The sequence below is a fragment of the Aquarana catesbeiana genome, linkage group LG01 (genome assembly GCF_042186555.1).
Source record: "Aquarana catesbeiana isolate 2022-GZ linkage group LG01, ASM4218655v1, whole genome shotgun sequence".
Lineage (NCBI taxonomy): Eukaryota > Metazoa > Chordata > Amphibia > Anura > Ranidae > Aquarana > Aquarana catesbeiana.
This window is the reverse complement of record NC_133324.1, coordinates 145,482,068-145,496,670: the sequence shown is the minus strand read 5'-3', so window position 1 is coordinate 145,496,670 and position 14,603 is coordinate 145,482,068. Positions and strand designations below refer to the sequence as shown.

General features: G+C 40.4%; 1 protein-coding gene across 3 annotated transcripts in view; it reads right to left on the bottom strand.

The window, feature by feature from the left end:
* The window catches only part of RASGRF2 (Ras protein specific guanine nucleotide releasing factor 2), a 502,009-nt gene that overhangs the window by 151,391 nt on the left and 336,015 nt on the right, over positions 1 to 14,603 (bottom strand). For all 3 annotated transcript variants that reach the window (XM_073624437.1, XM_073624439.1, XM_073624438.1), the window contains exons 9-10: positions 14,429 to 14,547; positions 12,833 to 12,993 (exon numbers count right to left, since the gene is read on the bottom strand). In XM_073624437.1, coding sequence (XP_073480538.1) covers positions 12,833 to 12,993; positions 14,429 to 14,547 — 280 coding nt within the window. The remainder of the gene's footprint in view (positions 1 to 12,832; positions 12,994 to 14,428; positions 14,548 to 14,603) is intronic.

Here is a 14,603-nt window from a genome sequence, read left to right as displayed (position 1 = left end):
GTATAATCTCTCTTTATCACACTGCTGACACAACAAATAGTGGTGGCCTATTGATAGATGATTTAGCACTGTGCTTCCATGGAGGTGACTGGACCACACGAGAACCGGAAGTGAAGAGGCATCTGTAACGCCATCCAAATTACAGATCTGCTGTTTTTTCATTACTCTGTTGTAAGTTTCAACTTGGCTTTTAAATAAATCAATCAAATTATACATTCTACACTATGGGAGATTCTTCTTTATCCCCTGTACATATCCGTTGGGAATGAACGTCCGTATGAACTAAGCCGGAGCCACCATCTAATATACAATACCTGGAGAGGGCCATCTACCATCACAACATCTTGGAAAGGTCTCCAGCTACACCCATCTCCACTGCTTTTCACTATCCATATGGAGGTAGGAGTCTAGTGAACACTGAGTGATACACACTTATTGAAGCACTGTCTGCACTTTGTTTTATCATAGACTTTATTTATCTTAACTTCATGAACTATTGCAGCACCACTATTTGTTGTGTAAGCAGTGTGATAAAGAGAGATTATACGGATTATTGCTACATTCATCTATATAAATGACATGTGTCTCATTGATATATTGCATATGCATAGGAATTTTTTTATTGATATTTATACTTTTTTTTTTGCACTGAAATCATCTTATGTGCACAGATTCATATTTGTATTTTGCACAGCGCCATGAGTGTTCATTGATATTTGACCATTAGCTCATATTTGCACCTAGCAATTTTGCACAGCATCTTTAACGTTTTTTTAAACAGTCGCATTTTTTAGCAATTTTTGCACAGATTAACGCACAGTGCAAAATCATCTACATTTATTTATATTATGATCGTTCATTGGCATAGATTTATTTGAGCACAAGCTCATATTTGCACCTAGCAATTTTGCACAACATCTTTAGCGTTTTTCTGCACAGTCGCATCTTTAGCAATTTTTGCACAGATTATCGCACAGTGCTAAATCATCTATCATTCGGCCACCACTATTTGTTGTGTCAGCAGTGTGATAAAGAGAGATTATACGGATTATTGCTACATTCATCTATAATAATTACATGTGTCTCATTGATATAGTGCATATGCATAGGAATTTATTATTGATATTTATATAATTTTTTTGCACTGAAATCATCTTATGTGCACAGATTCATATTTGTATTTTGCACAGCGCCATGAGCATTCATTGGTATTGATTTATTTGAACACAAGCTCATATTTGCACTTAGCAATTTTGCACAGCATCTTTAGCGTTTTTTTTTTTTTTTTTTTGTTGCACAGTTGCATTTTTTAGCAATTTTTGCACAGATTATCGCACAGTGCTAAATCATCTACATATATTTATAGTATGAGCGTTCATTGGCATTGTTTTATTTGAGCACAAGCTTATATTTGTACCTAGCAATTTTGTACAGCATCTTTAGCGTTTTTTTTGCACAGTCGCATTTTTTAGCAATTTTTGCACAGATTATTGCACAGTGTTAAATCATCTATATTTATAATATTAAGTTGCGCTGATCACTTATTTATTTTATTTTATAAATATAAATTACCCAACTCCTGCTTTTTCCGGTTCCTTCAGCTCCGTCACGCCGTTACTGCACAATTCGGGACATCTCCACCACTTCTATATCAGTCTAATATGGAGTCGCTTCTTAGGGAAGAACCCCTTACAAAACCTTTATCAGCAATTTACAAAGCATTACAACTGACTGTGCACCATGGGATGGATAACCTTCATTTCTACTTGGTGGCGGAGCTTCCAGAGCTGGACACAGGACTGGGAGGAGGTGTGGGAACTCCCTTTCTCTCACCTCATATCTTCTAGAGATCACTTGATCCAGTTTAAACGTCTTCATAAATATAATTTTACGCCACATAGATTACCCAAACTCTACCTGGACTGTTCACCGTGTTTTGTTGCTATCCTGCCCTCTCTTACAGGTATTTTAGTCTAGTGTACTCACTTTCATTACTTGTCCACTTAACCAATATCCCTATACCACAGAAGGTTGATGTTTGTATCTTAGGGCTGGTAAATGCTCTGGCCACTTTTAGAGTTGTTCGTACATTATTAGGTATACTCCTGTTTTAAGCTCGTAAAAGCATTATACTCAAATGGAGAGTTTCTTCTGCACCTACTCTGAATACGTGGAGGTCGCTGGTCAACTCGGACATCCCACTGTACAAAGAAAGCTAGATGCACAGGGGCTGTCCAAAAAAATGTAACAAGGTGTGGGGTATCTGGTTAGATTCTGATACTACTATTAAAGAACAGAATAAGCCAGTGGGTGACACATCTTAATGGTTTCACTTTTCATTTGATTTTAGTCAACCAAATAGCGTAGTCATGGTAATACTGTATGACCTATCAAAATAGCTAAGTTCCTTGAATGCTAGAGGTTAATGGCACTGTTGGGACAGGAAAATGTGGATGGTATTGCTAGGCTGGTCGTGATACAAGTTTTTTTTGGGATGTTTTGTTCTAGCTAGTTGCTTTGTTAAGTTTTGTATTATTTTGTCTTTTTCTTTGTTCTTGTGAGCCGGGCTATGCCCAGGAACTCTGTCTATGTACCTTTACTTCTTTAAAAAAGAATAATAAAAAGATTTTTTTTAAACAAAAGAAAAAAGTCCCAATTTAGGATGAGGATTAGATTGAAAGTTTAATATTAGTATTAAAATTTGTTACTTATAAAGGTCTATTTAAACTAAAAGGGCTCAAGTTAGGGTTAAAGTGTGCGACTTAGGCTAACCATAGACAACTAAGCCAAATAAAAATGTAATGGCTAAACAGTGACTATATCCTATCAGATGCAGTCAAGGTTCTGCCAAATAAAACAGCCAGAGGTGGAAAAGCTTGTATCCATGTTGTTTAGTGTATTGTTTGAATTGATTGATTTCCTCCCATTCAAGCGGTTCTAAAGGAAAGATTTCAAAAAATAAAAATTAACAAACGTGTTATACTTACCTGCTCTGTGTAATGGTTTTGCACAGAGCAGCCCCAACCTCTTCTTTTTGTGTCCCCCCCCCATTGGCGGTCTTGGCTCCTCCCCCCTGCCGAGTGCCCCAAATAGTAAGCCTCTTGCTTGCTTGGGGGTTACTCGAGCAGGCCCACTCCCAAGTCATGCTCTGTGTGTCCATTCACACATAGAGCCTGGCTCCACCCAGCCCCTATTCTCTCCTCATTGACTCGCTGGCTGTGACTGACAGCAGTGGGAGCCAATGAGGGGAGAGACCAAGGAGAGCCGCTGCTCTCATGCATATTGCTGTATCGAGATGGGGCTCAGGTAAGTATAAGGGGGGCTGGGGGGGATGCACCCAGAAGGTTTTTTACATTAATGTATAGAGGTACAAAACCTTAAGCCTTTAGAACCACTTTAAGCCCACAGAAAATGAGAGAATATCAAGCCCTATATGGCTAGCTTTATTTTTACTGCCAGATAAGACAAATACCTGTTTCCCCCGTTATATGCAGTGGTTCCTCCTACCAGCTCATACATCCTGTAGTGACATACAAGATGGCGGGAGGGACCATTGTGCTTGGCAGGAATTAACACATCTAGAAGTGTTTATTACTTCTAACAGCGTGGAAGCACCATTGCAGTGATGTTTCAAGACATGTGCCACTGGAAAAATAAGTATAAGTGTAAAGCCTCTTTTTTTGGCAAGTATTGCTATTTGCTTTCTTGAGCCTGTAGTGTTGGGGTCACTTTAACATGGAACTAAACTCTCTCAGGGCCAGTTCACACCACAAAAATGCACTCATATGTTCCGGATCAGTTTTTGCTTACAGTTCACACCACATGCAGTTCCAGTGCATTTTTGATACAATTTGCTATGTTCCAGTACAGTTCTGTGCAGAAAAAATGCAGCATGTTCTACTTTTTTTTGAACTTTTTTGAACTGGAACTGACTGCACTGGTGTGAACTAGAGCCACTGGAATACATAAAAAACACTGTGCATGCATTTTTAATGCAGAAAACAAGCACACTGAACTGCATCTGGTGTGAACTAGCACTCAATCAACAGTAACTATTTTTAATCCTTATGCTGCTAGCATTAGTACATAAATAGGAACGTATATTATATTTACTTGTTTTAAACTTTTGTTTTTACATTTTTTCAGTTACTTTCTGGTTTCTGGCCCAAGCTAAAATGATGTCATACATCCCAGGAGTCTACATGAGCATTTTTTTTCCTTTCATCTGGAGGAGGGGTTTTCTCGGCTAAGAACACCATTCTGCCTGCATGACTGAGCTAAGGGTAGATGGATTCCAGGAAGAAAATGCTACACAAATCATCTGTCCTTAGTCAAAATGGCTGTGGCTAAAAATGCTAGGGGAGTGTTTTTCAAAGTGATCTCTTGATGAAATAAAGCATGGAGACATGGATGGATGGGCAAGTTTATTTTAAATATTAAAAATGAATTAAATATTGTTTTAATCCCCCCTTTCATTACTTCACTGCAGAATAGGAAAATGAAAAGGGAGAATCCTATTGATTAATATTGGAAACTTGAGCCAGTTCTTCCTCAAAAACGTTCATAATCCCACTTCTTATTAATAAACCACACACACTAGTGTGGTGCCGATACCTGGACAGCCTAAAAGAACAAGACTGGCATAAGAAAACCATTTGGCAATCCTCGTGTGCATAGGGCCACGGCCCCTCCACAACCTCCTCATGGTGCCACTGATATCACACTTGTATATATCAGATGAGAAGAACCTATCAACAAAACATAACTGAGACAGAATATTAGCTTATGGGCAGGGAGAGGCCAAATTAAAAAAAATAAATGCTGCCAGTAAGTTTCTTTCCATTTGACATTTGAAAAATGAAATGTGAATGCAATCTCATACTTGGAGACACACAAATGTATTTGACAGCCTGACCTTCACTAAGGATCACTACATGGAGGTCAAAAGTGAAAACAAGTATTCACACAATCTAGTGTGACGATGATCATTGCAAAAAAATAAAATAAAGCATGTACTGTTCACAAACATTTAAAGGTTAACTGCGTGTGTAGCACACCCCCTAAGAAGCTGCAAGTATACTGGGATCCCCGACTCTGCACAGCCAGGCACACCGAATTTCCACAGGCACTTAGAGTCAGAGAACCATCCGTGGTTTTCTTTTGTTTGTTTTATTAAGAGATAGGAACTTGGATAGGGATTGGAAATTATGGGATGCCCACTTGACTTCAAACAAACTTCAGGGAGAAACTGATTTTGTATCAGCCTAGATATCAGCTTTAGACATACAGTAAAGTCAGGCAACTGTTTGAAAGTTACTGAAAGCTCACTTCAGCATAAGGATTCTCCCATTATGGCAAATCTGAAATTTAGTTATAGATAGGGTACCAAATAATTAAAAAGAAATGACAAGTCTGCATTCCTGACCCAAAGAGGTCAGACGAGGACCACAAGAGAACACACGCCAGCGCTCTCTCAGAAGTGATGCCCAAGATGGTGAGTACTTCGGACCAGATGAGTACTGAGTATCTCCAGATTAGATGACATAAAAATCATTTAATCTGGAGACATATACCTCTTTTCGATATCAGATTATCCCCTACTGACCATCTTGGGCATCACTCCTAAGGGACCTGGTGGTCCTCGTCTGACCTCTTTGGGTCGGGACATTTCTCCCTGGCTTTAGGATGGTCACCACTATTTCTATTTTTAACTTTGCCGGCTGTGGTTAAAACAATGCTTTTCTACATAATATGTAAGTGCAATTGATATTGTTATACTAACCAACCAAGTGTTTTGCAACCAAGTGGTACCTTCGAGGAGATGTCTCCATTCTTTCAGGGCTAAAATTTTCGCTAACAGCTTTCTGTCACCAATCTCGTAATTGCACTCTGCAGGTGACAATTTCTTGGAAAAGTAGTCACAAAGATGCATAGCGCTCTCAGAGGTAGGACGTTGAGAAAGAAGGGCGCCAACTCCAGTCTCATAAGCCTCAAGGATAAAAAGTAATGTAGGATCAGGATGTGCCAACACAGGAGCAGAAACAAAGGCAGCCTTGAGACTCTCAAAGGCCTTAATGGACTCCGGAGACCGACACTGTGGGTTACCGTCCTTTCTGGTCATATCAGTCAGGGGCTTGACCAGAGGTGAAAAGTTACGAAATAACTTCTGAAAATAGTTGGCAAAGCCAAAAAAAACTGCAGAGGACGAAAAACCCACGGTTCGGGGCCACTGTAGGACTGCTGAAAGTTTCTCTGGGTCCATCGAAAAACCAGCAGTGAAAATGACATAACCCAGGAATTTAACCTGTTCACAATGGAATTCGCACTTCTCCAATTTACAATAGAGATTGTTCTCTCTTTGTTCTCTGTTCTCAGTTTCTGAAGCACATGACAGACATCTGTGTGGTGGCTCTCCAGGGACTTGGAAAAAACCACCACACAAAACTGCAACAAATCTTGGAGGACATTGTTAATAAATTCCTGGAAAACTGCCAGGGCATTACAAAGGCCAAAAGGCATTACGAGGTACTCATAATGGCCTGTTCTGGTATTAAGAGCAGTTTTCCACTTGTTACCCTCTTTAATCCTCACGAGATTGTATGCCCCTCTCAAATCAAGCTTCGTGAAAACCGTTGCTCCCTTGAGGTGGTCAAATAACTCTGTAATCAATGGAATCGGATAGGCATTCTTAATCATGAAACGATTGAGACCCCTATAATCAATACAAGGTCTCAGTTCACCACTCTTCTTCTTCACAAAGAAGAAACCAGCACCAGCAGGAAACGAGGATTTGCGGATGAAACCTCGAGAAAGTGCGACTACAACATACTCCTCCATGGCCTTATCCTCCAAGACCGACAAAGGGTAAACCCGGCTACGAGGGGGTATGGCACCAGGTTGAAGGTGAACTGCGCAATCATACGACTGGTGTGTGGAGGCAAACTACAGGCTTGACCTTTGCCAAAGACATCGCTAAAATTGCGGTACTCCTCCGGCAGGGAGGAGAGAGAAGAAGTGCACAGGACCTTGGCTACCTTCTAGAAGCATGTCTTACTGCATTGTAGCAACCAGGAGAGAACCTCAGCATGGAGCGAATCAAAAAGTGGTTGTGCCTCTGTAACCAAGAATAACCAATAATCAGCAGAAACTTAGGTGAGGAAATAACTTTGAATTGGATTATCTCATGGTGAAGAGCCCCTACGGCCATAGACAATGGAACAGTCTCACGAGTCACATGGGCAGGCTGTAGAGGTCTCCCATCAAGAGCCTCAATGGCAAGTGGAGTGTCATGCAACTGCAGTGGAATCGGGTGCTACGATACAAAGGCAGCATCAATGAACAGGCCTGCAGGCCCAGAGTCGATTATAGCCTGTATCTCGGCGGACGACTCAGCCCAAGAAAGGGTAACCAGGGGCTTATCCTTCTGGATAACTGGGGACGAAACAACATCACCTAAGCTCTGTCCGTGACGGGACCTCAAGGTTCGGGCGTTCCGTGGACGGGTAGGACAAGACTTCAAAAAGTGACCTGCCTGGCCACAATAAAGGCACAATCTCTCCCTCCTCCTAAGGGTTCTCTCATCCGCAGAGAGACGCATAAAGCCTATGTTCATGGTTTCATCTTCACTGACTGACTCAGTACCAGGAGGCATGGGAGGTGAGGGAGGCAAGGGTGGGACTGCAAAGCTCGGAGACAAATATACAGGAGGCTTCCGTAAGCGCTCCTTAAAAGAGAGTCTTTCTCTGAGTCTGGAGTCAATGAGGATGGCAAATGTGATCAACTTCTCCAGCTCAGTGGGTATATCTCGGGCTGCTATCTCGATCTTGATGGTATCCGAGAGACCATGAGAAAAAGCAGCCTAGAGGGCCTCATTGTTCCAAGCAACCTCTGCTGCCAAAGTACAGAATTCAATGGCGTAATCGGCAACAGTTCTCATACTCTTCTTGATGGACATGAGGCACTTGGCAGCAGAAGTGGAGCGTGCGGGAACGCCAAATACCCTTTTAAAGGAAGCCACAAACTCAGGGTAACTCAAGACAACAGGTTTTTGTTTCTCCTACAGAGGTTTTGCCCAGGCCAAGGCTCCCTCAGAAACCAAATATATCACGAAACCTACTTTGCTTCTGTCCGTGGGAAACGCCTGGGGCAGCATCTCAAAGTATATCTCAACCTGGTTGAGAAACCCTCTGCATTGGACTGGACCGCCCCCAAATCGCTGGGGAAGCAGAGCATAATCAGACATACCTCTTATAGAGGTAATACCCGAGGCGGGTGCCTGCACAGAGACTGGAGCAGCAGCAGGGACGGCCTGCAACACAGGTTGTACCAGAGCAGCCACAGTGGGAGATTCCAGGTGAGCCATGTAATGCCATGGCAAACTGATCCATGCAGTGATCCTGCTCATCCAATCTGGAAAAAATATTACCAACAAGTGGACTGACTGCATCTTCTGAATTCATGGCCTTCGCCTACTGTCAGAAACCATAAATCAGACTGAGACAGAAGTACAGTTAAATCTCACTTGTTTAACCACTTGCCGACCAGCCGCCGTCATTTTACAGCGGCAGGTCGGCACGATCCCACGAACCGTCATAGCTATACATCGGCTCGCGGGATCGGCATAGCAGGCGCATGCGCGCGCCTGATGCACTTCGGGGGTGTGGATGCTCGTGGCTGATGCTCGTGATGACCGCCGGCTATGAGCGATCGTGAGCACGAGAGGCAGAACAGGGAAGTGTGTGTGTAAACACACAAATCCCTGTTCTGTTCTGAGAGGAGTGACAGATCGCGTGTTCCTATTAGCTAGGAACCACGATCCGTCACTTCCTCTAGTCACAGTTAACCCCTTGATCGCCCCTTAGTGTTAACCTTTTCCTTGCCAGTGTATTACATTACAGTAATCAGTGCATTTTTATAGCACGGATCGCTGTATAAATGCCAATGGTCCCAAAATAGTGTCAAAAGTGTCCGATGTGTCCGCCATAATGTTGCAGTCCCAATAAAAATTGCAGATCGCCACCATTACTAGTAAAAAAAAAAAAAAATAATAAAAATGCTTTAAATCTATCCCCTATTTTGTAGACGCTATAACTTTTGCACAAACCAATCAATATACACTTGCGATTTTTTTTACCAAAAATATGTAGAAGAATACATATCAACCTAAACTGAGAAAAAATGTGCTTTTTAAAAAAAAAATGGGGGTATTTATTATAGCAAAAAGTACAAAATATTGCGTTTTTTTTCAAAATTGTCGCTCTTTTTTTGTTATAGTGCAAAAAATAAAAACCACCAAATACCACCAAAAGAAAGCTCTATTTGTGGGAAAAAAGGACATCAATTTTGTTTGGGTGCAGCGTCGCACGACCGCACAATTGTCAGTTAAAGCAACGCAGCGCCGAATCGCAAAAAAATGGCCCGGTCTTTCAGCAGCCAAATCTTGCAGGGCTGAAGTGGTTAATAATAATAAAAAAAAAGGTAAACGGAGTAAACATAGTCAAAACATAACCAGAGTTCAGGAACCGGAACGGATGGTCAGACAAGTCAAAACTTTAGGGAGCCAGAGGTGAGCGTAGTAGAACAGCAAGCAGGATCCGGAGCCAGAAGGAATGTCAGCCAAGCAAGTCTTTAACAGGAACCCAGGAGAGCATCTCTAGAGATGTGACCAAGGCGAAGGAAGAGATCATCTGAGCTGGATGACTTAAGTAGGCAGGACTGCCGAGCAGGATATCATCAACAGGTGAGTCACTGTGGAGAGATAGGAGCTGGCAATTAGCCGACAGCTGAGCGGCCAGCTCAGGGAAGGAAGGGCTGAGCCCAGCCCTGACAGATTCAAGGTTTATCAGGCAAGCATACATGTGATATGTGTTATATGTTTAACTTCCGAAGATACATATGAACACTGTAATATTACTGTACATATACAAATTTTCACTGTCATGGATACATTTTGTTTTTTCTCTCTTTTTTAAATTGTATATCAGCACCTACCCAGTATTGTCCTGAGGAAGCTACAAAAGTGTCAAATGCGTTGACAAGCAATGTGTGGAGGAGTGATTGGATCATAACTTGCTATATTATCCTTAATACTTTCTACATCATTTTCCATTACTTAGGATCCAACCTCCACATTTGTGAATATTAGGTATCTGTTGACCTTGCTAAATTTAGGGTGTTGTTTCAATGTTTTATGTTATTTTAATTGATTGATAAAGAAACCCCTTTTAACCATGTTTTGCCTTGTGATATGCCCACAGAGTCCACTTTTTCTTTGGGATATACTCTCAAGCCTTCTATATGCTTTTTGGATGTTGGCCTAGTGAGGGTCCTCCCTTTCCTATTATTAAAAGTCAGCAGCTACAGTTTTTGTAGCTGCTGACTTTTAATTTTTTAGCAGATGACCGAACAACCGCTTTAACTAAAGATACTTTCTATTTCAAAATACAGATTTCATATGATAGCAAACTTGAATAAATACATCTTTATTTTATAGGTTTTAATTAGGAAGAAATAGAGAAAATAAGATATAAATCATTTCTGTGATTGTTCCCAATGCTACATTTACTAAAGTTTACCCTAGATTGTAATTGTCTAGTTGCTCTGGGTATAAGAATACTAAATAAGTGCTCTTTTATGCAGCATACCAAAGTCCCAGAGGCAAAAGACAAATGTCTCTAATTGGGGCTGGATCGTTTTTTTTCCCCTTTGATATTACATTACAACACGCATGAGTGCATTACATTCTTGTACATACATTTTTGGCTAAAAAGTAAAGAGAAGATTGTGCTAACAAAAACTCAGGAACGCCATCTTTATTGTATAGTAAAGCTGGACTCCAGAAAAAGTCAGTTACACATTTGAAATACATATAAATTAACTGCTTTAACTTCAAATCTATTTAACCAACCTTGTGATTCACACACTGCAGTAACACTGCACACTCAGGAAAGTCACTTTTCTATTGTCTGATTCCACTCTATAGCTTCCATCATCACCTGCCTACCCACTAGATTCATTATCCAGTGAACAGGTGGAAAAGTGGCACAGGACGCTGCAAAGCCGAAGCAGGAAATAATAAAGTGATCTCTCTGGTTGCAGTATCACAGCAATGTGGGAATCTGAAGACTGTCAAAGCAATTTGCAAAACCTTGGCAGATACCGTAATTTATATGTTTTGAATTGTGTATTTAGCCAGCTGCCTGAAGTTCCACTTTAACAATAACACGTTTGTACCTACTTGCTTGAACATGTAACACTGACAGCATCAATAAAAGTACTGTATATAATAAAACAAAATAATACAGTGCAATGATACAGAGCTATGAAAATAGAAATAATAAAATATTTTTATGAAATAGATTTTTATAAAATAAAATAGATGTTAACCTTATCACTAAAATCCCATAAAATCTTAATACTAATGTAATTTCAAAAGTAATTTGGGGTATATATTTGAATGTGCAGCTTTCAATAAAATAATATTTGGCGAGCCGGACCGAAAGGTCCTTGTTTGGGCACTTCCGGTCTCCCAATTGCTCTCCTGTGCTATCACCCTATCGCATAAGCCCCTGGTATAAACCTCAAGTAACTACGCTGATGTTTGATGTGCAGGCACATTACATCACTGTACCCATCAGATATCCCAGATATTCCCAAAAATGGATGGGGAAAAAAAGATAAAGATCACACTAATTGTTCTTGATACACACTTTACTTTAGCAAACAAAATGTCATCCGGTTAGAGTTTAGATCTACTTTAACAATGTAAGTACATGTGTATAATTCATTATTTTCCCCTGTGTTGCGACGACAAAAAAATACTTTAAACATAACATGAATATTAAATATTGTGAAACTAATGCATAATTTCTTAACAGTAAGGTTACACATTCAAATAAATGGGGAAGTGCCGCAAACATCCCATAACCGCGTGCATCGCTTCCTCACCGCCTGTCAAATATACAAAAGCCTGTGCTATTGGTAATACTTGACTGTGACAAAAATGAACTGGAACTAGACGAGGGTACGCTTCCCTACGCACCAAAAGGCCACTTATCTAAAACGTAACCTTCATTATAAATCATAAAAGGTATGTATCATTAAATCATAAAAGTTCTAGCTCTCCGCCTGTCAGTAGCCTCTAAAGCATGATCCAAGTGCAGTTCAGGCTTCAGAGGAAAGGAAGATTTAGACGCATGTCTAAATGTACCCTAAGAGTGGCCAGCATCATTTTGTGTTGCTCTGTAGGTATCTGGGGTGTAAACGGTGAGATTATGCCTTTATACACGTGTGTTTACATGTATTTCTAATGCTTTTGTAATGTGCTTTTTTCCCCATTTTTTTCCTCATTTGAAAAATCTTTATTTTTTATTATATCATGGATGGACTAGCCCATTCATACATATCTGCAGAAACAGATAACTAGTAATACAGACCTACTGCTCATGTATTTGCAAGAAGTACATTCATATTATGTACTGCTGTAGCATTAACTTTGCCCACATCTTTTGACCAACCCACAGATTTAGAAAACACTGATGATACTGCAAAGACATCACAGCATTTCCTTAGTAACTTGAGATTGTACAACATGCTTATCAAGTGCTTTACTATGTGATCCTAAGCTGAAGAGTAAAAAGATCAAATACTGAGCAAAGTGCTAGTAGCAGAATCTGTCAATGACAGACGGTTTCAGCACCTGCACCACACTGCCTACAGGACATGGACTGTATATGCACTGTAGGCTTTGCACATATAAATTATTTACATTTTAAGACAGTAAACCCTATTGATAAATAAAGGTCTGTAGTGTAATTTGCAATGCATGTCTTACCTTTAGTAAATGCAGTTTTCCCCCTGAGCTTCTAGTGCATATTAAGACATGTTTTGTGAATAAAAAGCATTGTCTTTCCCCTTCTCTCTTCAAAGACAAAGGCCCCAGGCGGACTTTACTTAGTTTCCCTCTTTCCACTGAGGGCACTTGGATAAGAGTACCTGGAATGAAATTTGGCTTGTTATTCAAACAGGCAGATGTATGCAATACTGGACTATGAAATGCTGGAGTATATTAGCACATGACACCTTCATTAATTCTTGCTTCTAAGCTATGTTACCATGAGCTTAAAAAAGGAACAACATGGCAAAATGAAAAAGCTTTTAAGGGAGTGTTCAGTGACTGATATTTTACAACCATAGGCAGAACCCATCATGTGGCAGTACAAGGCTGTAAGGACATACTGTATAATTGTAAGGATCCTGCATGGCCCAGCTAATTTCCATCAATCGCCTTACAATTGAGGGCCTGTTCACACCATATGCATTAGGGTGGGCTGGGCAGCCTTACCTAATGCAGTCCCAATGCATAGACAATGCGTAGACAAGGAGTCCTGTGTGTTCAGTTCACATCACTGTGCTCCACTGGTGTGCGGAGAAAGAAAGTAGGACATGTTGTATTTTTTTAGCGCAGTATGCATCGCAACCCATTGCAGTATATAAAGATGAATGAAATTTCACTTTGTGACGTTTCAATGAGGTTGAAAAAATATAAACAGTACGATATTTACTTCATTTACAACACATTGGCTTCCTTCACAGCGCAGTGTTAAACGCAACACTCGTGGTGTGAATCCAGCCATAATCTTTCAATGGGATCCTCTGGCCCTGTGCAGATACCCTACTGAATTTAAACAGAACAAGATAGATGCTGCTTCTACGACATCCATGCCCAATAATTTTTTTTCTGTATTTTTCAACTGGACCTTTGCAGACTTGTGTTGGATCTATGGGCAGCCGGATGAAAATGGCAGGCTGCCTCCGATCAGTCATCTTTAGGTCCCGAAAAACAGAAGATGGCACAGCCTTTTTCCAATTTTTTTTGGCCTAAACAGACTTGGAGGTAAGTAAATATAAACAGATGCACATTTGTTTACATCCACCTGCTCATAGACTTACACGGAGCTTCCAATCAAATCCGCCTGAAAAAATGACAAGCGGACCTAATTGGAAATCCTAAATGAAAGGACCCTAAGGTGGCCTATGCATTATAAATGGGCTTATAATATTCCTCAATGCACCAAAAATGCATCTGCCTTATTTTTGACAGCACAGTGCACCACAATGCACTAGTCACAGGTGCTGTTTTATTCTTACAATGTATGTGTGCTTTGGGGTTACTGCAATGCAAAGGTGTGAATCTGGCATGGATGTGAGATGCTTTGGATGTGCCAGGGGCTGCACTGTTCCAACTCACAGATATTACTGCACAGGGTGGTCACGTATATTGCATAATTCAAAGCTGTGATTTTTTCAGGTTTCACAGTATAATTGGGCATCAGAATAAGAAACATACCTTTCCTGAGAGAGCTAGACATCAGATTTAAACAAATAAGAGATACAAACGAAAATATTACCCACCATTGAAACTGCTTACCTTGGCGTACAAATGTCTGACTCGTGTCCAGTAATATATCACAGCCTTCCACAATCATTCTTTCAATAGAGAGGTTTTTCCTAATGTTCTCTGTGTCACTAACTTCATCATGCATTACCCTGTTAGATAAAATGAAGTAATTCATAAAGTTTCTTTTTAACACTTACTTATCTGC